General features: G+C 42.2%; 1 protein-coding gene across 6 annotated transcripts in view; it reads left to right on the top strand.

Annotated features, from left to right (window-relative positions):
* The window catches only part of LOC127455741 (ATP-binding cassette sub-family C member 5-like), a 63,729-nt gene that overhangs the window by 20,357 nt on the left and 19,977 nt on the right, over positions 1–23,395 (top strand). For 2 of the 6 annotated variants that reach the window (XM_051723827.1, XM_051723828.1), the window contains exons 4-22: positions 875–1,030; positions 1,279–1,423; positions 4,460–4,693; positions 4,953–5,126; positions 5,215–5,362; positions 6,983–7,131; positions 7,216–7,323; positions 8,380–8,733; positions 16,131–16,202; positions 16,385–16,509; positions 16,887–16,959; positions 17,525–17,728; positions 17,955–18,098; positions 20,204–20,300; positions 20,402–20,586; positions 22,069–22,215; positions 22,353–22,482; positions 22,610–22,892; positions 23,040–23,226. In XM_051723827.1, coding sequence (XP_051579787.1) covers positions 875–1,030; positions 1,279–1,423; positions 4,460–4,693; positions 4,953–5,126; positions 5,215–5,362; positions 6,983–7,131; positions 7,216–7,323; positions 8,380–8,733; positions 16,131–16,202; positions 16,385–16,509; positions 16,887–16,959; positions 17,525–17,728; positions 17,955–18,098; positions 20,204–20,300; positions 20,402–20,586; positions 22,069–22,215; positions 22,353–22,482; positions 22,610–22,892; positions 23,040–23,226 — 3,115 coding nt within the window. Of the gene's footprint in view, positions 1–874; positions 1,031–1,278; positions 1,424–4,459; positions 4,832–4,952; positions 5,127–5,214; positions 5,363–6,982; positions 7,132–7,215; positions 7,324–7,425; positions 7,501–8,379; positions 8,734–8,773; positions 11,554–15,227; positions 15,350–16,130; positions 16,203–16,384; positions 16,510–16,886; positions 16,960–17,524; positions 17,729–17,954; positions 18,099–20,203; positions 20,301–20,401; positions 20,587–22,068; positions 22,216–22,352; positions 22,483–22,609; positions 22,893–23,039; positions 23,227–23,395 lie in introns of those variants that run through there. The other 4 variants (XM_051723830.1, XM_051723831.1, XM_051723833.1 and 1 more) reach the window with 4 other exon arrangements.

Below are 23,395 nucleotides of genomic sequence, written 5' to 3'. Positions count from 1 at the left end.
GAAGGAAATTACTGGCCATCCAGTATTTAATGACTGGAAATTTCATCTGGTCTGGAGGAAATATAATGCGGAGTATCATCTGCGTAACAGTAAAAGCTAATTCCTGTTTCCTGATAATGTCTCCTAAGAGAAGCATGTAAAGGAAGAACAGCAGAGGCCCTAATACAGAGCCTTGTGGAACTCCATACTTGTGTGTGTGATCTGACAGTTTCTTATTTATGTACACAAAGTGGTAACGGATTTAAACCAGGCTAATGCCTGTCGACAAATGCCAATGTAGTATGCGGAATGCCATGAGCTATGGCTGTATTTCCCAACTTTTTAACTACGACACTCCTTTATGGTGTTTTTTTTTTCCCACGGCACCCCAACCACTGAAAAATAAAGAAATAAATATCCTTTTTAAACTGTTATTTAAAAAATGTAATATTAATATAAAGAAATTAATACAAATTAATTTAAACAATGTAGCCTGTAAGTGTTTCTCAAAAAGAGACACAAGCACTGTTTAGAGCGCATGTAGGCAAACGCATTTGAGTGTTTGAAGGTAGTCAAACTGCGCGTGGGTGCCGAATTAAGTCAGTACTCGGTACAGCCGGTATTTTTAACATTGGTGGCTATTAACTGGCTATTAACTGAGCAGAGAGAGGTAGAATTTTATTTTTAATTTTATATTTAAATCCCATTAAAATGCAAAGGGGATTAATGGGGAATGTATTGTTACTGTATCCCTGAGAAAGGCACATGAGGCTCTCAGTGGATGCCATTAATAAAATAAGGACCAAATAGCATTGAATAAAAAAAACTGCAGCATAAGGACTTATCCATGTCTCTTGTCTCTTCTCTTGTCCTGTTGTCCACTGTGCCATCCCAGGCATCAGCATCCGGTGGACAATGCCGGCCTCTTCTCTTTTATGACATTTAATTGGTTGACCTCATTGGCTGTGCTGGCCCATAAGAAGGGCCAGCTGTTCCTGGAGGATATATGGGCCGTGTCGCAGTTCGAGAGCTGTGAGACCAATCATCGCCGGTCAGTACTGATATACTACTATGGAGTGTGATGGCTGATGTTCTGAAATTCAGATCAAAGCACTCATCCAACAATAATACACGTAATGTAGGTGCCATTTATGGTACTTCTTGGTGCTCTTTTGTCAGTGCCAATTGTATGGTCCACCTTCACAGACCTATGGCCTACCTTACATTTCAGAGCCGGAGTTGGGTTTGACATAATTGATACATACATTGGAGATGAACATAATTAATTTATGTCTGCAGGCTGGCCAGGCTGTGGGATGAAGAGGTCAGGTCACGAGGGGACGGGGCGTCTCTTCGTCGTGTGGTCTGGCTCTTTTGCCGCACACGTCTGCTGCTGTCCATCCTCTGCCTTATGGTCACTCAACTCGCAGGCTTCAGTGGCCCAGTAAGTAACACCATCTCAGCTTTGTCCTGTATTTCTACACTCTTCTCCTCCCTCTGTCTGTCTCTCTCGGTCTATCTTTCTCTCTTTCTCTGTTTTTTTCTCTGTGAATTATTAGCATTTAGGCCCATCTATCAAATCCCGCCCCTTATATGCTCAGGTGAGTGTTAAGATGGGGTATGAGAAATGTTATTATGTAAAACATTGTCATTGGGGCCTCAGAATTGTTCTCTGTTACCTCTGTGGTGTTTAATTGTGTTTCCTAAAACCATTTTATTAAATCATTTAACTCTTAATGCTATTTGTAAAGTGCCTTAACGATGACTGGTGCCAATGCCAAAAGAGTATTACCCCTCATCCGCTGCTTTGTGCCAAATACTTTGACATGCTCGTCATAAAATTAGTAGAACATTGACCCCTAAAAGTACAATACATTAGATTATATGGAGTTTTTATATTATTAGTCATAAGGATGTCTTAAAAAAGGTAAATTGTGTAATTTCTGTGCCACAAGGGGCACCAAACGGAATTGCAGTCTGTTTGTTTGAGCATGCCCAGTTGGAGTGAATTTGGGGTGGGACTACCTGTTGGGGGAACAATGGAAGGGGCCAGATATGTTTGAAACATTTTTTGGAAACAGTCTATAGTTTTGCAATTTTGTTTGGTGCCGCTAATGGTGAAGAGATGGCACACTTCACCTTAAAGAAAGTCTTTTAGTTCAGGCCATATTTTACTAAATGCTTTGTAATTTTAAGAAAGCTGTAATAAATTGCTTAAATTCCATAAACTCTGATGCGAAACCAAAAATGACTTGATTACACCTGTACGAGGAAAAAAAAAGTTTGTTTGACTATTGCCTTCCAGGTACCATGTGGTGTTAACTGCATTTAGTATTGGACAAACAGTTAAGAAAGTATAGACTACCTATGATTCCTGAATAGTTTAGTTAACTGGAAATTGCCCACTATGAAATTGTAGTTTTGGGTACAACATAGATTTAGGGGTATTTCCATGTAGCACAAGCATAGTTAAAAGAGATATCTCCTTAGATCAGGAGGATAGGCTAACATTTTCTTCAAGGAGAGCTTCTGTCACTGTCCCACCATGGTGACACAGCAAGGCTCTGTCTCCTTTAACCTTTGGAGAAAATCGGGCTTATCAAAACACTTAAATCTGTTTAAGATTCATCAACTGACTTTTTTCTCCTGTTGTCTTTACGTATTGAGCAATTCCCTGTAGAACATCTCCTTGAAGAGATACCTGTCCTTGCTCTGATGACTGAGGTCAGGGGTGATTTGTTAAAGAAGGTGGGTGTCTTGGGTGGTGGGTGGCTGCAGGGTTCTTTGGGTCAGATTGGAGTTAAGGGTCAGAGGTCGCTGGGTCCCCATGTGTGTGACATGTGACAGAGGCTATTCTTTAGAATCCACAGGGTGTCCATTTAACCTGCGGGACGAGCACACGGCAGACTGAGCCGATGAGGAATCCTGGGAGGTAAGGGCATGTTTCTTATGCAGGGCTGGATCAAGAGTTAATGCTGTTTGCTGCCCCTCTCTCTCTCTCCCCCTCTCACTCTCTCTTTCTTTTTGTTTCCCCTATCTTGTTTGATCTCTGTTAATACTCCATCTTATTCAAATCCAATATGCTTTGAAATGATCCGGCGAAAATGTCTCAAGGAGTTGGATGATCAATGTATGTTTGATGATGAATGTAGGCAGCATGTTTAAGTTTGTGCCAATGGACAATTGATCAGACAACGGCAGATATCTGCCCCATTCAAAACCAGCTCCTGTGCACAATGGAAAATGGACTTGGGGTTTTTATATTGCTGGGGTTTCTTATTTTGGACTGAAAAACTCTCAAGTTTGAGAGATTGATGGGTTTACAGGTGATTTTTAGACCCATATTTCTTGCTGGATTTTTTTTACCTATTTCATGGACAACTTTTTGGGCAACATAGCATGACCATTACTATGTTGTGTAAATGGGTCTTGAAAGATGTGCATCTTTCAGGGAGAGATCGCTGCCCTACTAACATCATTAAAAATAAATGGGACAGCTTTTAAGTGATGACAACTCACAAATGGACTCTTAAAGACTAGATGTGATTTTATTTTCTGTTGACATTATATCTGAAATCATCCTTTGATGAAACAGTGTGCTTTTTGTATTGTCCCTGATCCATGTTTTTTCTTGCTCAAACCTCTTTGTAAATGTATAATTGCTGAATGTTTATTCAACTTTTTCAAGGTTCAATATTCAAGGTTTCCTTAATAAAAAGTAGTAGCTGTGTTGAACCACATGGGTTTGCCCGTGTTCCCAGTTTATGTGTGCATATCTTTGACTACATATGTACATGATATTTGAGAAGGGTGTGTGTGTGAGAGTGACTGTGTGTGTGTATTTATCTGCTTGTATGACCTTATAAAGTGTTCTAGTTTTCTGTGTATTTTGTTGTGCATTCGCACTCTCTGCTTCTAATTATTGATTTAATTGATATTAATTTTCAGGTGTTAAAACAAAAGTACATCTCCATCCTGTACCCCAACCTGATGTGACTATAGGTAAAATGTCTTTGAATCCACAAACAAGGGGCATTATGTCCATAACTCATATTGCAAGCAAAGTAAATCTCTCATTTGTCCCAAAAATTGGTACTGTCGGTACTGTTTCATTGTCTCTCTTGTTCTTTTCCAAAGGCTAGAGAAAAGGGCCACTTAAGGTAAACTTTTAGAACACAGGCTGACATTCTCTCTAAGTAGAAGTTGCTGCTCCCTCACTGTCTCCAATGAGTAGAAATTGTGCACTATGATGATGTCACACATGTAGAACAGTGATCTGCATCCTCCACCTTTTTTGTGCCAAAGGCTGTAATAATTTCAGATGTTAATGATGAGGAAGGTTACAGTAGCCCTGAAAATGTTGTTGATGTTAATTTAAGTTAATATGTATCACGTTATATGGTGATGCTCGGGTATGTATGTATCCTCAGTCACGCCTGCTGTGTCCTGTTGCCCCCTTGCTCGTCCTCCCTCTCCCCAGGCATTTGTGGTGTGGCGGTTACTGGAGTATACACAGATGAGTGAACCAGACCTACCCTATGGCCTGCTGCTGGTGGTGGGCCTATTGGCCACTGAGATGATTCGCTCCTGGTCCTTTGCCCTCACCTGGGCACTCAACTACCGCACCGGCACCCGCCTGCGTGGAGCCATCCTGACGATGGCATTCCACAAGATACTGCGTCTGCGCAGTCTACGAGAGAAGAGCATGGGAGAGGTACGATGGGTGGACAGGGTTGATGGACATTGTGAGGTGGCATTTGGATTAATGAAATGGATTAAAAAACATTCAGGAAAGTTAGGAGCAGATATCCTAGGGGGTGTTGAATGGTGAAGAGATGAAGAGTGAAGGAAGGTGATATCCTCAGATATTTTTGGACCCTTTTATGGTAGTATGTAAATATCACAACAGTATATACTGCACTATCTTGCCAATGTACATGGTATTCACGGTTTTTTCTCTTGGCCCTCGTTAGCTGATCAACATGTGTTCGAGCGATGGGCAGCGCATGTTTGAAGCTGCTGCTGTCGGCAGCCTGTTGGCAGGAGGGCCCCTGGTGGTCGTGCTGGGAATGGCATACAACTTGCTTGTACTGGGGCCAACCTCTCTGCTAGGCTCTGCCGTATTCATCCTCTTCTACCCTACTATGGTGAGCTTCTCTGTTCATGATTGTGCTACGTTTCGGCTTGCTGATGGAAATTTCCCTTGTAACAGCACTTCTTTTCCTGTGTTGGTAGATGTTTAGTTCCAGGCTGACGGCTTACTTCAGGAGGAAAGGAGTGGCCGTGACCGACCAGCGTGTTCAAAAGATGAATGAGATCCTGAACTACATCAAATTTGTTAAGATGTACGCCTGGGTAAAGGCCTTCTCACAAGCTGTGCGAAGTAAGTTCTTGGTTCATGTTTGGTGTTTGCTCATTTGTGTATGAAAACAGTGGCAAGAAAAAGTATGTGAACCCTTTCAGATCAACCCTTTTGATCTCATCTTCATCAGTCACAAATATAGACAAACACAATGTGCTTAAGCTAGCAACACAAACAATCATAATATTTCATGCCTTTATTGAAAACATTCCATTAAACATTCACAGTGCTGTGGAAAAACTAAGCGAACCCTTGGATTCGGTGAGGAAGTGGTTTTTTACTCCTTTGGCAGTAATAATCTCAATCAAGCATTTCCGGTAGCTGTGAATAAGACCTACACAATTTTCAGAAGGAATTTTGAACCATTCTTCCTTACAGAACTGCTTCAGCTCAGCCATTTTCTTAAGATGTCTGGTGTAAACGGCTCTCTTGAGGTCATTCCACAGCATCTCTATTGGGTTAAGGTCTGGGCTCTCACTGGGCCACTCCAAAAGGTGGATTTTCTTTTTTTAAGCCATTCTGTAGTGGATTTACTTCTATGTTTAGGATCATTGTCCTGCTGCAGCACCCAACTTCTACTGACCTTCAGCTGGCGCAGAGCCACACTGACATTATCCTGTAGGATATCTTGATAAACTTGGGAATTCATTTTTCCCTCAATGAAGGAAAGTGGTCCAGGCCCCAAAGCAGCGCCAAATCATGATGCTCCGTCCACCGTAATTCACCGTACTGCGCCATATGTAGTGCTGCGTGTTCTTCCCAAACAATTCAACCTTAGTTTCATCAGTCCACAAAACATTTTCCCAGTAGCATTGCAGAGTGTCAAGGTGGTCTTTGGCAAACTTAAGGTGCACAGCAATGTTTTTGTTGTAAAGCAGCGGTTTCTTTTGCGGTGTCCTGCCATAGACACCATGCCTGTTTAATGTTTTCCGTATAGTAGACTCATGAACAGATATGTTAACCAGTTCCAATGATTCCTTCACATCTTGAGCTGGCACTCTAGGGTTCTTTTTTTACCTCATTGAGCATTCTGCGGTGTGCCCTTTGGGTCATCTTGGCTAGATGGCCACTTCTAAGGAGAGTAGCCACAGTACTAATTCGTCTCCATTTATAGACCGTTTGTCTAACTGTGGACAGATTAATATCTAAGCTCTTCGAGATAAATTTGTAACCCTTTCCAGCTGTATGCAAAGCAAGAATTCTTGATCATAGGTTTTTTTTTTAGGCATGGTCCACATCAGCAGATGCTTCTTGTGAATAGCAAACTCAAAATGTTTGAGTGCTTTTTCTAAGTTAGAGTAGCTCTAACCCACACCTCCTATCTCATTTAATTAATTGGATGCCAGATTTGCCAACTCCTGACTCTTGTTAGCTTTTGTTGATGTCATTAGCCTGGGGTTTCACATACTTTTTCCAAACTACACTGTGAATGTTTGAGTGATGCATTCAGTATGTACAAGAACAATACAATAATTTCTGTGTTATTAGTTAAATCTGATTGTGTTTTTTCAGTATTATAACTTAGATAAAGATCAAACCAGATTTTAAGACAATTCTATACATAAATGCAGGTAATTCCAAAGGGTTCACATACTTTTCCTTGTAACTGCATGTTTGTAAATCATGTGTATGGTCTCACAGGAATAAGAGACGAGGAGCATCAGATCCTGGAGCGAACAGGATATTTTCAGAGCATAACAGTTGGCGTTGCACCCATCGTTGTGGTGATCGCTAGTGTGGCGACATTCTCCACCCATATGTTGCTGGGTTATGACCTTACTGCTGCACAGGTAGGGTTACATTGCTTGGTTTTGTAGTGTAGTCATTACCAGAGTATAAATGTACTCATACACTGATTCTTTTTTTGTCCTCAGGCGTTCACGGTTGTGACTGTTTTCAATGCCATGACCTTTGCCCTGAAGGTCACCCCATTTTCTGTCAAGTCTCTCTCTGAGGCATCTGTTGCCATAGATAGGTTCAAGGTGAGCTCTCTGTTTCATTCGTGCTTCTCTCTTCAAGTATTTAGTTCTACTCCTGTCCTGTAAATGCTTGTTTTTGTTTTTATTTCCTATCTTATCTGGTAGTCTGTATTTTCAAAGATGTCCTCATAGGATCCTTTTCCTGTAAATCCAAGCATTGAAGCAGGTGATATTGTTGAGGTGTGTTTGCTTTGGCCCAGATGGAAGATCATGGCGAATTTGCCCAATAAGATGAAAAAGGGGTATTCTTTTCAGAATAGTGCCACATAGAGATGTTCCTGTTGCCGTTCTCACCGCTCACCACCAACTTACACATAATTATGCAGATGAAAGTGTCTTCACATGCCAGTGAAGACTTACCGGTTTCTCACTTCAGTGGCAGATGATGAAGATTCTTTAGATGAGAACATGCTCACATTAAAGGCTCTTTCACATGACTCACATCAGGGCTTCAACGCACCTCTAAGCACAAGCACCATGCATCAATTTAACTACCACATACACCACATTGCAGATAACATCACAGAAGATGGTTATTTCGAGGTTGCTATATAGCAAAACAACGGAAATTGAACACACTGCCCACCAGTGAAAATAGTAAAAGCAAATAAAAGTGGTAACATGTATATGCATGATAGCTTAGAACAGAAAGAATCTGGCCAAATGCTTTGATCACAGATAGGAAAAAAAGACTAGTTGAACATGGGTTCATGAAATTTTACTGTCCAGAAATGCTCATACAACTTAATGTATTTTGATACGAAAAGGATCAGTCTCTCTTTCATCTTGTTTTGATATTCGCAGCACCGAATTGTCCAGTAATAATAGGCTGCATTCAGTGCATTGCATTGGGGAATGTTGACACGAGTATGTAAAAGGGCTTAAAATTAAACAATATTATAATGAGTCAAATGAAATAATTTGATATTAAAAGGAAGGACAGACTATGTACTCTGTTATATTTAGCACCTCTATATTAAATTACTTCATATCTGTTGCTCTTCTTTCGAGATTAATTACGTTAGCATGTTTTCTTTTTCACCATTTTCCTCCAATCAGAGTGTACTCCTGATGGCCGAGGTAAAGATGATACGTGAACTTCCACGGAATCCTTCTGTTGCCATAGAGATGACTGGTGCCAGTTTGGCTTGGGAAACGGGGGGTCACAGTGCCCAGCCCTCGCCCCGTGGGACGCCTTACATAGGCCTGGGCCTGAAAGGGGGACGCAAGAAGTGCAGACAGCGTGATGCTCCAAGACATCATGGGATATTGGAGGAGGAACAGCATGGTCAACTGTTGAATGATGTGTCTGGAGACATGGCTTCCAGCCCAGACGATCAAAACCTTCAAGTTCCGACCATCAGCCAACGGCTGCAAAGAACTCTCCACTGCATCAATCTCACTATAAAAAAGGTCTTTGCCTTTCTGAATGATAATTTTGGTAGACAAAAATCATTTGGCTTTTAAGATTCCAAATTTGTTTTCCTCAGACATTGTATAGCAATTATAGGATTTTATCAACTTAGCATTGAACTTGAACATGCAATACTCTACCAAACTCTACCTTCAGATATCTATTAGTGCTGTGGATTAAAAAATACTTTAAAAGGATATTCTACCTTCAGTATAAGCCTATTGCTTACTGCAACTAACAGAAGAACTAATACATCATTAAGGGATAATGTACACAGTCAGCAGTTAATTGCAAAATAAAAGTTAGATCTTAAAAGTAGGATCTTGTGTTGGTCTGAATTTTTGCGATAATGACTGTCTGACTGTACATTATCCCACTTTTTACATGGCTACTTACTAGGGGTGTAACGATTCACTCGTTTTCTCAATGCATCGTTTACTAATCTGCCGTTTCATGCTAAAAATCTAATGAATCGCAATTCGGCAAAAAACTACACAGTGTTTAAAAATGTGTAAATATTCAGTTAGTTACATGTTTGCATGTTTGGTTCTCTAACACGTGTACCCTCACAGCGTTCCCTACATAGACGTGCCCTGCACTCTTTCATCACCCTTCCGGGTTCGCACCCACTCTTCGTTCAGTCCTTATCTCTAATTGAAACTTTTTCTAAGCAGCTTTCGAGCACCTGGTGGCTGATCTTGCCCCAGGACTGTCATTGAGAATCACATGAGCAAATGTCAGCTCGCAGCGCTCTTGTATCGAGTCAAACATGCTCAAATAATTGATACAGCCCCAAGTCATTGCTTGGCCCCTACTGAAATAAAATGCTTTCATTGCAAGGAAACTTAGCCGTTATTCTCTATAAGTTAAAATAGGGATATTTAACTGCTATCATTGTCTAGTTGGGGACTTGGCATGCACAAAACATTTAAGTTGAAGGCATCTAGTTGATACTGCTTTTCTCTTTTCTTTATTTGCATATGAGGCCTTGAGGAAACTGAATGTAGTCAGATGATTTCTCTTCTATAAGCAGATTGTACTTTTGATGTTTTCCAAGTAGCCTGTATGTAGTTTGTCTTTCTTTTTCTTGCCTAAGACACATTAGGGGAAGTATTTAAAGAATCCTATAAATGCATTTAAAAAAATACAGAATCAAATAGTTTATTAAATTGTTATTTGAATGTAATTAAATCGAATCAAATGACAATGTGTATCGAATAGTTCTGAATTTGCAAAAAATATTTTTGAATCAAATCAAAAACCGATAAATAGTGAATTGAATTGATACTTAACACTGTTCATGTTTATTTATTTGTCAAGTTTTTCACAGTTTTTTGTTTTAGTCATAGTTTTAGTATTTTGACGAAAATGACATATAATTTTAGTCAACAAAATATAATCTTTCAGTTGATGACGATGTGCAAAATGGACAAAAATGTGTGTAAAACAGTAACAGACCAAACATTAATCAAGGGATTCAATTTCATTTAGGTAAAAAATGTATAAACATTTTCTAATTTAAATATGTATCAAACATATAACTATACATAGCCTACTGTCCTTGTTATGAATAAAACTGAGCTCCTAAAATAATAATGAATAGACTGAAGTATTAGATACTTTTTAGAAGTTAGCCTACTGTACTCTGAATTCCTCATGCTTTAGAGACTTATTCATTTTCTGTGAAATGATATTACATTGCGTGTAGCGTGTTTCTTACGGAAACAGTGTATTCACAACGCAAGTTAAGCAATGCAAATTACGCATATTCTGACTAGCGTGTCATTTAGTTCAAGTTCTCCTGTTCATTCGCTTCACTGTGCAGATGTAAGTTGATATATTGTATATATATTGTTATATGTTGTAGATATAGGCATGTATAAATAGGATGCATTTGAATGAGGTATTTACCATGTTTTGAAGCGGTTTATTTTGCCTGTGTTCAACTCATGCAGCTCATGCGGAGAAATAGTCTTGGTTACGTAAATAACTTCGGTTCCATGAGACAAAGGGAGCGAGAAATTGCGTTTATTAATGCATATGGGGAGTGGCTTTTTGACGAGGAGGGCGTGGCTGGGCTGTGATGGAGCATGGCCGGTACAGAATCAGCTGATCAGCGGGATAAGGGGCGTCCGGAGACGCCGGTTCGAGAGAGACAGATGCACGCGGCTGCGTTGCATGTGTGTTTCATCTGTTTATGTTTGTTTAAGTTAATTTATGCATTAAAAGTTTATGTTGATTGTTCAGCCGGTTCCCGCCTCCTCCTTGCCCGTCCTTATACTGTTACAGTAGTGCTGAAACCCAGGAGGGAGGAGGGATGCGCTGTCGCGGAGTCCTCGCCGCTGCCATCCACCAGGGGAGCAGCCGCGGCTGTCTGCCAGGGGACGGAGGACTTGCTGCCGTCCGCCGGGGGAGGAGTGAGCTGCCATCCGCCAGAGGGTGGGGGAGCAATTGAGGACCGGGCGACAGTGCGTCCGGGAGCCATCGAGCAAGTTCCTCTCTCTCTCTCTCTCTCTCTCTCTGTGTCACTGCTCGCCCTTTCCCCACGCCTCCTCTTGTCTCTCCCCCCTGTTTCATAGGAGGCGGGGTGGACCACCGGCTGACAGAACGGCCGGAAGGGCGTCGTCTCCACCCCAGTGATGGCGGGGGAGTTAGTCAGACTAGGGAGTTAGTCCCCTGCCCCGGCCTGAATCGGGCAGGGGAGGAGTGTGACAAGGAGGGCGTGGCCAGGCCGTGAAGGACGGCCGGCGCTGAATCAGCTGATCAGCAGGAGAGCGGGATAAGGGGCGGCCGGAGACACCGGTTCGAGAGAGAGAGATGTACGCGGCCACGTTGCATGTGTATCTGTTTATGTTTGTTTAAGTTCATTTATGCATTAAATGTTTATGTTGATTGTTCAGCCGGTTCCCGCCTCCTCCTTGCCCATCCTTATACTGTTACAGCCTTCTTACACGACCTAGTTGAAACCTCTCTACAATAACGCCAATATTCTAATATTGGCTATGGTGTTTGAGCCCCGCCTGTTTTGGCGCGAAACTGTCCGTTATAAAAACAGGTGCACACACACCATTTTCTCAGAATTTCTGACTGAGAAGAAGGAGCGCATCGCTCGTACCTCAAGAACTCTGAGTCTTGTAGTGCAGCTAGCATTCGCAATGTCTTGTTCCCTTCGTCTCAGGGAACCACGGTTACATACGTAACTGAGACATTCCCTTATGACGCGGTACACTTGACATTGCATTTATTAATGTATATGGGGAACAGAATCCCATCACGCCGCACTACATGACATAACCTCCCAGAAAGGAAGCATGATGCCGCAGTCTCATGGGATGGTGACCGACAAGAGTATGCCGCAGTGAGTGACCCTCGTGTCGGGCCAGGAGGGGAGCACTCAGGACGAAAATATTAACTATAGTCATATAGTATGAATTAACTCCTTCACAAACCCAGTCGGGAAGGGAGTTTATTTATAATTTAAGTGCTTGTGACTTACGGTAAATTACAACAGCCTAATGCAGGCGGTTGTGCAAAAGACGGAGAGCTTGTCCTAAAAGGGATGAGCATAAGTATATATATTTGGCCAATGGATAGCAAGCGCTCTAAACAGAGATGACTTGTGAAGAGAGAGACGTTACGTCTAGGTTGTAAAACCTTGCGAATGTGTTTTGAGAGGACCATCCTGCTGCAAAACATATGTCCTGTAAGGACACACGATTCGTCCATGCCCATGAGGAGGCCAAGCCTCTAGTTGAGTGTGCTTTAACACCAGTTGGGCAAGTTTTACCCTGTGACTCATAAGCCAGGGCAATTGCATCGACAATCCAGTGAGAATGTCTTTGCTTGGAGATGGACATTCCTTTTGTGCATCCTCCATAGCATACAAAGAGCTGAGCAGACAGTCTGAACTGGTGTGTACGCTCAACGTATGCGTGTAGTGCCCGCACAGGGCATAACAAATGCAATTATTGTTCCTCATCAGAATTAATGGAGGAGGGAAGAAGGCCTGAAGGTGAACCACCTGCGCTCTGAAGGGCGTAGTTAGGACCATAGGCACATAGCCTTTTCTGGGTTTGACAGTGGCTCTTGAAAGACCGGGGCCAAACTCCAGACATGTATTGTCGATTGATAGTGCATGTAAGTCACTGACCCGTTTTACTGAGGCCAGAGCCAGCAGTAGTTCGGTCTTAACAGAGAGCTTGTGCAAATCAACAGAGTCCAAAGGTTCAACATTTGAACTGATATGCTGTTCCCTCGAAAGTGAATCTCAAAAAAATCCTGTGATGTCATACAATTTGGATATGAAAGTACGCATCCTTCAGATCTATCGATGCAAACCAATCGTGTGGGTGTACATGCAATAAGATCCGTTTCTGAGTAATAATTTTGAATGGGCACTTTGAGTGCACAATTTAAATGTCTCAGATCCAAGATTGGCCGAAGCCCGCCGTCCTTCTTTGGAACAAGAAAATAACAGCTGTAAAAACCCTTTTTTGCTAGACAATTTGGCACAATATCGTGTTGTTGATGATGAGATTGTGTATTTCGGCTCGTAACAGTGCCGCGTCTGCGGGTGAAACCGTGGAAGACAGAACACCATTGAAACAGGGTGGCTGTCGTGCAAATGGGATCGTATAACCACGTTTGATTATTTTTTTGCACCCATTCTGAAATTCCCGTTAGGGTCCGTGTAACGGGACAGAGTATTTCGGTTTGTTTACCAAATTATATAATGCATCGCTCACGATAGGGAAGCGGTTGTGCATAATGTGTTTGCTTTGAAGAGGAAAAAGGTCTCTTTATTGAGACTGTGTGGGCATCTCTTGCATTTGCAACGAATGCTGTATTCTTTTTTGCACTTATTGCATTTTTTATTGCATTTATTTTGAGTGCAACATTTTGAACAATATTGTGAACAACAATATTCCTTTCCCGGCAAACAGAATTGGGGAGATGGGGAAAATGTTTTTGTGTCTCCAACCAAGCATTTTTTGGAGCAGACCCGGAGGGAACCGCGGGTTCTTTCCGCTTCAAAGGGTTGTGCCCATCAGGAGCACTTTTGTTGAACTTGCTGATACGCAGGTGCCAGTTAGGCAGCAGGTATGGGGCTTTTAGTCGAGCGCTGGCTCGAAACAGAGCGAGGGCGAACCGGCTGTGATGTACTCTGTTTGGGCATAAAGTGTCTCATAGCCTGTGACTGCTGATGAATCGCAACGTAACGCTCTGCAACTTTATTCACAGAGCCACTAAAGAGGCCGGCTGGAGACACTGGAGCATCCAACAGAGTGGCTTTTTCCTTATCACTCATTTCTGTGAGGGTCAGCCATATATGTCGATCCAGAACTGCCAGGTTGCCCATGGACTTGCCGATGGCCTGCGCAGTGACTTTCGTGGTATGCAGTGCTAAGTCTGTAGCGGTGCGGAGCTCTTTGAATGTCTCTGGATGTAAGCCGTGCTTGTCCATTTGCCTGTGTGGAGTGCTGATCCAGCTTGTCCTGCTGCTGAGTAAGTTTTTCCCGCCAGTGCAGACGTTTGTCGACATGGTTTGGAAGGATGTATGGGCGTGATTTCCATGCCCTGTTACTCGCTGGGCAGAGGTGTGCCACTACCGCCTCCTCCACAGGGGGTAATTGGGCATAACAATTTTCTTCCCCGTGATCCACATTAAAGAGGATGGCATCACTGCGCGAACACACCGAGAAGGACGCGTGCTAGAACTTAGTTCATTATGAACTTCAGGGAAGAATGGGGTAGATTTGCGGGACGCTGCCGTTTGATGCCGTCCGGACTGCAGGAACCATTCATCGAGGCGAGACTGTTCAGGTTCTTCTGGGGGAGACCACTCAAGGTGAAGCTCTTCAACCGCCCATGTAAGGACGTGGAGCATCTCTGTCAGTGGCGCGTGCATGTTCCTCGCCCTCGCTGGGGGAAGGGGTGGCAGCGTCATCCACTGACCCCTTGCCTGATGCAGCGAGAGACATGACATTGTCATTATTATCCGTAGCGTCAGAACCACTGCACGAGACGAGGCCACCCAAACTTTCAGAAGGTCGGAGCTCGTCTCGCACAGCGTATCAGAAAACGTACTTCGGAGAGATTGAGGGGCTCGCGGGGCTTACGATGCTACGAGGACCACCTCAAAATCATCTTGCTCGACCCCACTGTGCCTCCTCGTGTGAATCCTCAGATGTCACAGAAGAGGCGGGTAGGAAGGTGCATGAGGACTGAACTCATGCCCTCACAGTGAGGGCAGTCTGTCTCCATGAGTAAACGTAAACAGTAAACGCAGTTCTCATGCTGATCTGATGGCGGGCTGTGCCTCGCACAGGGAACAGTTACGGAACGACGTCTTCAAAAAGACGTGAACACGTAAGTGACTCTTTTAGATATATAAATATATAAAGGAATTAAATTTATATCACACAATATACAATACATAATTTACAATTGCTTTGTGAGGATAAACAACCCCTCTGGGAATCAGGATGCTGAGGCCTGTTCACCAGCGAAACGTCAATTGGCGAGGCGGTGTGATGTTCGCCGGAGCACTGCAGGGGAGCGGAAAGTCTTCCCGCGAAGATTCCGCCCGCTGACTCGTGTATATCGACAGCGAAGGTAGAGGGCTTCTAGACAAGAGCTGATTGTTTTCTTGAAGGAAGAAATTCTGTGGAAATGGTGTTTGTGCACCTGTTTATATAGCGGACAGTTTCACGCCAAAACAGGCGGGGCTCAAATACCATAGCCAATATTAGAATATTGACGTTATTGTAGAGAGGTTTCAACTAGATTGTGTAAGAAGGCACTCCCCATATGCGTTAATAAACGCAATGTCAAGTGTACTGAGTCGTATGGGAACCCCAATTATTAATGGGTTACATGAATCTAATATCTTCTTCTATATACAGATTCTATATACAGTTTCTTCTCCTTTTCATATTGCACTGTTAATAGGTTGTAGTATAATTTTTATCTAGTCAAATTTTCATCAAAAGTATGGTTTAATAAGATTGTTTATTTATCATCATGATGCTCCTTTTTCGTCTAATCTTCTTTATAGTTGTTGAAATAAAAAAACATTTTCGTCAGTGATTTCGTTGATGAGATTACCACTGAACATGAAATGGTAATTTGAGTTGAAACTAGTCTTTTATGAAAGAAGAAAAAGACTGCGGAGTGAACAAGAGATATGAAACTAGCACAGCTGTGTAGAAAGTTTTTGCTTGGGACAATGGCCAGTTGTCGAGTTTAGTGGTCATTATACAAAAATTCAAAGTATTGCAAAATATCGATCGCAGAATGGCACAATTGACCAATCATAATCAAGATTCCAGTGAGTAGTGTAATGATAAAGGTTAAAAGGAATAATTAATAATAATTCCTGTGCTTTACTCTTTAGGGGAAGCTGGTTGGAGTCTGTGGCAGTGTGGGAAGTGGCAAAACATCTCTCACCTCTGCCATTCTTGGCCAGGTAAGCTTTTATTGAAGAGAATTTAAGTGATCTGGTTAATAAAGGTGTGTGTGTGTAAAAAAAAAAAAAAAAGAGCAGCTGTTGTGTGTCTACAATGGAGACAAAATCCATTAGTTACAGTATATTTGTAACTTCCAAAAACCCTTAGATCCTCTTTAATGACTATTTTGCATGTATCACAGATGACTCTTTTAGAGGGAACCGTCGCCGTTAATGGAGATTTTGCATATGTGGCTCAACAGGCCTGGATTCTTAATGCATCCTTCCGTGACAATATCCTGTTCGGCAAGGAAATGGAGGAAGAGAGGTGAGCACCAAATAAGGCTTAAAAAGTGTTATATTGGAACGCGTCAGTACTTTTTTGTTTTTGTGAAATGGATCCATTAAATCAATTTTATGAGTACTGTTTGTGAGTCATTGTGAAGGGGACTAAAGGGCTAAGTGAGTGAAAAGGGCCTGCAGGCAGATTTGTGAATACAGTGCTATGACTCAGCAGAGATGACATGAGAACAGAAAACCTTGAGCGCTTTGCACATTTGACATTGAATAGCTTCTAAGCATTTCCTAAAGAAATATACTCTGAAGTATTTGTAACGTCAACGGAACGCCATTTATATTTTAACTAAAAAGATTTACACAGAATATTTTTGATCTGATGTCTTTTATATCTTTTGTTTCTGGAAGGTATCAAGCTGTTCTGAGTGCTTGCTGCCTGAGACCAGATCTGGCCATCCTCCCTAATGCTGATCTGACTGAGGTAATTGACACTATAATCAACAGAGATACTTTATAAGGGGACGTCCACACAGGACACATTCTTGCACTATTGCTGTGTTATTTTTTATGTTTGGAGCTATGTAAACATGCGCTAGATGGATGTCTTGGCTGTTTTTCCAGTGCCTCACATCATGAGTGCATTTTTAGTTAAATAATTTTTTCAGTGTTGACAGCGCTTAGGATCAATGTTAGTTTTAAAGAATCATCAAATTTGGGGGCAGGAATAGCATATTTACATATTAAAAAACATATAGAGTGATACTTTATTATTATTACATATTATATTAGCAACAGTGCTATTCAATTCCATTTCACTCTGTCTAGCTTTTTTAACGCATTCATGTCCTGTGTGAATGGCCCCTTAGATTTGAGTTACTCATAAAAGTCTCAATTTAAACTGCATTTTTGTACATGAAAAATAATTTTAAGCTTGATATATGGGAATTTACACAAATGTTTGTCACAGTTTAAAATAAATGAATAACTGGGGCCGAGCTTTTCTACAGTACATGGTGTGTAATAAAAAATATGGCTCCCTCTGTTAGATTGGAGAACGTGGTGCCAACCTCAGTGGTGGGCAGCGCCAGCGGATAAGCCTGGCTCGAGCTTTATACAGCAACAGGGACATTTACATTCTCGATGACCCTCTAAGTTCTCTGGATGCTCATGTCGGAAATCACATCTTCAACAACGCCATAAGGAAGCAGCTGCGTGGGAAAACCGTCATCTTCATCACTCACCAGCTTCAGGTATAGGCCAGTTACATTGTTACATCTTTTGACGTCACACTTTCATATACTTGTTGATCAGTTATTTTAGTGTAACCAAATAGTGTGTACTAAATCCTAATCACATGACATAATGAATAAGCTTACAATCCTGTATAAAGATAATTTACCATGTGTATTAACGATAGCATTTGTTTGTGATCAGAGCATATGGTAATGTACTATATTTGTGCTTAATTATTATCAGTACCTGGTGGACTGTGATGATGTGATCTTCATGCGCGATGGCAGCATCACAGAACAAGGCAGCCATGAGGACCTGATGAATCTGAATGGAGACTACGCTGCCATTTTTAACAACCTTCAACTTGGAGAAACGCCAGTCATTGAGGTTAGTGTGTCAGTTGTCTTGCGTAGCCAGACCTTTGACTGAAACTGCAAATGTCTGGACCATATAGCTGCTGAGATTGGCCAAGAACCCACCCACTTGGATAGGAAAAGCCCTCTAACTGACACGTAAAGTGATTGATCACAGTCGGTTTTGCCATTATTAGCAGTATAGGGGCGGAGTTATCTGTGATATATGATACCATAATAAAAGACCAACATGGGGAAAGAAATCTTTTATATAATTGCATGGCAATCTCCACGAGCGATTGCACAGAAAACACATGGTGAAAGTGTGTAGAGAGTCTAGCACAGAAAACCTCATTACAGTGAATTTCACAGACATAACTACACTATATTGCCAAAAGTATTCGCTCATCTGCCTTTAGACGCATATGAACTTAAGTGACATCCCATTCTTAATCCATAGGGTTTAATATGATGTCGGCCCACCCTTTGCAGCTATAACAGCTTCAACTCTTATGGGAAGGCTTTCCACAAGGTTTAGGAGTGTGTTTATGGGAATTTTTGACCATTCTTCCAGAAGCGCATTTGTGAGGTCAGACACTGATGTTGGACGAGAAGGCCTGGCTCGCAGTCTTCGCTCTAATTCATCCCAAAGGTGCTCTGTCGGGTTGAGGTCAGGACTCTGTGCAGGCCAGTCAAGTTCTTCCACACCAAACTCGCTCATCCATGTCTTTATGGACCTTGCTTTGTGCACTGGTGCGCAGTCATGTTGGAACAGGAAGGGGCCATCCCCAAACTGTTCCCACAAAGTTGGGAGCATGGAATTGTCCAAAGTCTCTTGGTATGCTGAAGCATTCAGAGTTCCTTTCACTGGAACTAAGGGACCAAGCCCAGCTCCTGAAAAACAACCCCACACCATAATCCCCTCTCCACCAAACTTCACAGTTGGCACAATGCAGTCAGACAAGTACCGTTCTCCTGGCAACCGCCAAACCCAGACTCGTCCATCAGATTGCCAGATGGAGAAGCGTGATTCGTCACTCCAGAGAATGCATCTCCACTGCTCTAGAGTCCAGTGGCGGCGTGCTTTTCACCACTGCATCCAACGCTTTGCATTGCACTTGGTGATGTATGGCTTGGATGCAGCTGCTCGGCCATGGAAACCCATTCCATGAAGCTCTCTACGCACTGTTCTTGAGCTAATCTGAAGGCCACATGAACTTTGGAGGTCTGTAGCGATTGACTCTGCAGAAAGTTGGTGACCTCTGCGCACTATGCGCCTCAGCATCCGCTGACCCCGCTCTGTCATTTTACGTGGCCTACCACTTCGTGGCTGAGTTGCTGTCATTCCCAATCGCTTCCACTTTGTTATAATGCCACTGACAGCTGACTGTGGAATATTTAGTAGCGAGGAAATTTCATGACTGGACTTGTTGCACAGGTGGCATCCTATCACAGTACCACGCTGGAATTCACTGAGCTCCTGAGAGTGGCTCATTCTTTCACAAATGTTTGTAGAAGCAGTCTGCATGCCTAGGTGCTTCATTTTATACAACTGTGGCCATGGAAGTGATTGGAACACCTGAATTCAATTATTTGGATGGGTGAGTGAATACTTTTGGCAATATAGTGTATGTAGACTAGGCAGAATATGCTGCTCTGCTTGTGGATTTCCTCTTTCTGCTACATGCCTCAAACGAAACTCTGAATATCTTTAAAAAAATTGGATGTCACTAACCTGGCAAACTTAGGGCAAATCTGGTGATTATTTTGTCTTCAAATTGCTCTTTCTATCAATACATTGAACAACAGCGTGAACATGACTCTGTTTCCAGGCAGACTGATGAAAAGTCCTGTGGGCTTCTACTTGTGGAAGTTCCATCAAACCAGCCAGTCAGATTAGGACTGATTAACCTCAAAGTGTTTTCCAGTTTTGTGAGCTAGAACGATAGAGCACGGACTGTGGGCTAGTGTGCCAGCAGCCACCCAACTGTTGTCATACTTTAACTGTTAAACATTTCATCCCTGTTGTTGAGTTCATATTTTTCATTTCTGAAACATGAAATAGAAAATATAGTAAGACTATCATAGGGAACCTGAAAACCTGACAGTTTTTCAAATTCTGTTGTTTTGTCCTCTTAGGTTCCGAATAAGAACTCTGGGAGTTCCTTGAAGAAACCTTTAGAGACTAAGAAGGCAGGATCCGTCAAAAAAGAAAAATCAGCCAACCAAAATGAAGGTATGTTAAACACATTGTAAATCATACTGTACGCTGTATGACCTCATATTTTGTCATACTTTGCCTTGTATTTGAACTACTGATTTACTTCTTTCCTTCAGGTCAGCTGATGCAGGTGGAAGAGCGAGGGAAGGGCTCAGTGCCCTGGGCAGTGTATAAAGTGTACATCCAGGCTTTAGGAGGGCTGCCCGTCTTCCTCCTCATCCTAGCCCTTTTTGTTCTCAATGTGGGCAGCACAGCCTTCAGCAACTGGTGGCTTAGCTACTGGATCAAACAGGGCAGTGGGGTAAGAAAAGATGGGCAGTTAGGAGGAAGGGAAGGGTAGATTCCCTTCCCTTACATTCACTTATGGACATTTTTTATTTTTTTTTATATTTACTTCTATTCACTGTACATAGTGTCACAAAGCACCATCCGTGTACCCATTTTTAAATCTATAGATTAGTTGCCAAATGTGCTAAAATGTTTTTGGACACTACTTTATACTTTTGTGAATGTTTGGGTAAAAGAGAGCTTGTTCAACCATTAGAGGAGAGACAGAGAGTGACCTTTACTGCTTGGTTGTGTCTTTTCTTTCTGGAGCTGTTGGTGTTATATCTTCATTGAATGTTTTCATCAGAAATTAAAAATATCGGGGCCTGAGTAGCTCAGTGGTAAAAGACGCTGGCTACCACCTCTGGAGTTTGCTAGTTGGAATCCCAGGGCGTGCTGAGTGACTCCAGCCAGGACTCCTAAGCAACCAAATTGGCCCGGTTGCTAGGGAGGGTAGAGTCACATGGGGTAACCTCCTCGTGGTCGCCATAATGTGGTTCGTTCTCAGTGGGGCACGTGGTGAGTTGAGCGTGGATGCCACGGTGGATGGCGTGAAGCCTCCACATGCACTATATCTCCGTGGCAACGCGCTCAACAAGCCACGTGATAAGATGCGCGGGTTGATGGTCTCAGATGCGGAGGCAACTGGGATTCGTCCTCCGCCACCCAGACTGAGGCGAATCACTACGCGACCACGAGGACTTAAAAAGCGCACTGGGAATTGGGCATTCCAAATTGGGTGAAAAAGGAAAAAAAAAAGAAAAAGAAATGACAAATCAAAAATGACTTTATTATACAAATGATTATACTTTTTCACCCACAAAATGTATTAAATACACTGCTGCAATTTTGTATCAATGTTTTAATTATTATTTTAAACTTTAAGACCTCTGATTATGTCATGCCGTTATTTCAAAAGTGAAATCATTTGTATTAATACATTTGCAGTTTCAAAAATATAACCAACAAGACGTAAACAATATGCATGTTAACATGATTTTAGAGTGGTAAAATTGCTTACTAACCTTATCTGTGTAAAGTTGTATCCAATTTTACAACTTCGTTGCCATGATGACATAACGTGTAAACCATAAAACGACCTTTGAAACGTTGGTATAAACAACATTACAGCTCAATAATAAACAAGTTTTAACGGAAGAATTAATGTAAGTGCTTTTATAAAATAATAAGCTTCACATTACCGCCTTTAAACCCTCCAAAAATTGGCCCTAATCATTTCCATTGCAACTGCCTCACTGTAACCTCTGAGTTGAAATCCTTTTTTTGTAATCAACATTATGCCACAAATGCTGTTGTTTGAGCTTGACTTGTATTGAACCCGGAATATTCCTTTAAGGAGTACCATTCTTAATGCAAATTGATTAATGCAAGATTCTTTTAGAGTGTGTTTTTTTTGTGCATTTAAATGTGTGTCCTATGATTTCTTGCTCAACAGAACACCACAGTGCAGGTGGGGAACAGTTCGGTATTGAGTGAAAGTATGCGAGATAACCCACTGATGCAACACTATGCTGCTGTCTACACTATGTCTATGGGTATCATGCTCCTTCTCAAACTACTGCGAGGCATTGTGTTTGTCAAGGTGAGATTTGTTTAACCTTGTACAAAGGTCCGAGTCATGATCTTGCCTACAGCTGGACCTGTAATTTAGACTTGCCATGTCAGAGGGAGTGGTCTGTCTCAATGGTGACCTGTGTATCTTTTTTTGTTTGTTATTAGTGTACTCTCCGTGCCTCCTCAAGCCTTCATGATGAACTTTTCCAGAAGATTCTTCGTAGTCCCATGAAATTTTTTGACACAACGCCCACAGCACGCATACTCAACAGGTTCTCTAAAGACATGGATGAAGGTAGGATCAGACTTATGTTTTCGAATGCATGTCATATTCAGACAAACCGATGTTTATATTATATTATTAGATCTACTCAGACCTTTGTCTTCTACACTTCTAAACTCTCCCCTCTTTGTCTTTGCAGTGGACACACGTTTGCCTTTCCAGGCCGAAATGTTCATTCAGAACGTGATTCTGGTGCTATTCTGCCTGGGTGTGATTAGCAGCGTGTTCCCCTGGTTCCTGGTGGCAGTGGGGCCACTGGTGCTGCTCTTTACTGTGCTGCATGTGGTTTCTCGGGTATTTATTCGGGAACTCAAACGATTAGACAACGTCACACAGTCGCCTTTCCTGTCCCACATTGCCTCTAGCATTCAGGGCCTGACAACAGTGCATGCATATGGCAAAGAGGACGAATTCCTGAACAGGTGAATGCTGGAAGATCACAATACTTATTTACTCCTCACTTTATTGTGTGTTTCTATACAATATGATTGGTACTACTTGAGGTGTTCCCTTACCCAGGGCCTCCTGTGAGCTTGGTTGATAGACTTTGTCTGTGTCTGTTCCCAAAGGTATCAGGAGCTGCTGGATCAGAACCAGGCTCCCTTTTATCTGTTTAGCTGTGCCATGCGCTGGCTAGCTGTGCGTCTGGATGTGATCAGCGTGGCTCTCATTAGTGTCACAGCTTTGATGATTGTCCTCATGCATGGCCAGATTCCTCCCGCTTACGCAGGCCTGGCCATTTCCTATGCTGTTCAGGTAAGGGGAAGTTGTGTAATATGTTTTTGATGTACAGTACATGTACTGCTTATAGTTAGGCATTAACTTTTTGTGTCAGTTTTTTTTTTCTCTTTTAGTCCCCAATAATTTGTTTTTTTCAGCTTTAGACCATTTTCCCACTAGAGTTTTGGGTCTGGACTTGAGTCCA

The sequence above is a fragment of the Myxocyprinus asiaticus genome, chromosome 18, assembly GCF_019703515.2.
Source record: "Myxocyprinus asiaticus isolate MX2 ecotype Aquarium Trade chromosome 18, UBuf_Myxa_2, whole genome shotgun sequence".
Taxonomy (NCBI): domain Eukaryota; kingdom Metazoa; phylum Chordata; class Actinopteri; order Cypriniformes; family Catostomidae; genus Myxocyprinus; species Myxocyprinus asiaticus.
The sequence above is the reverse complement of the archived record's forward strand: the minus strand, read 5'-3'. Positions and strand labels throughout refer to the sequence as shown.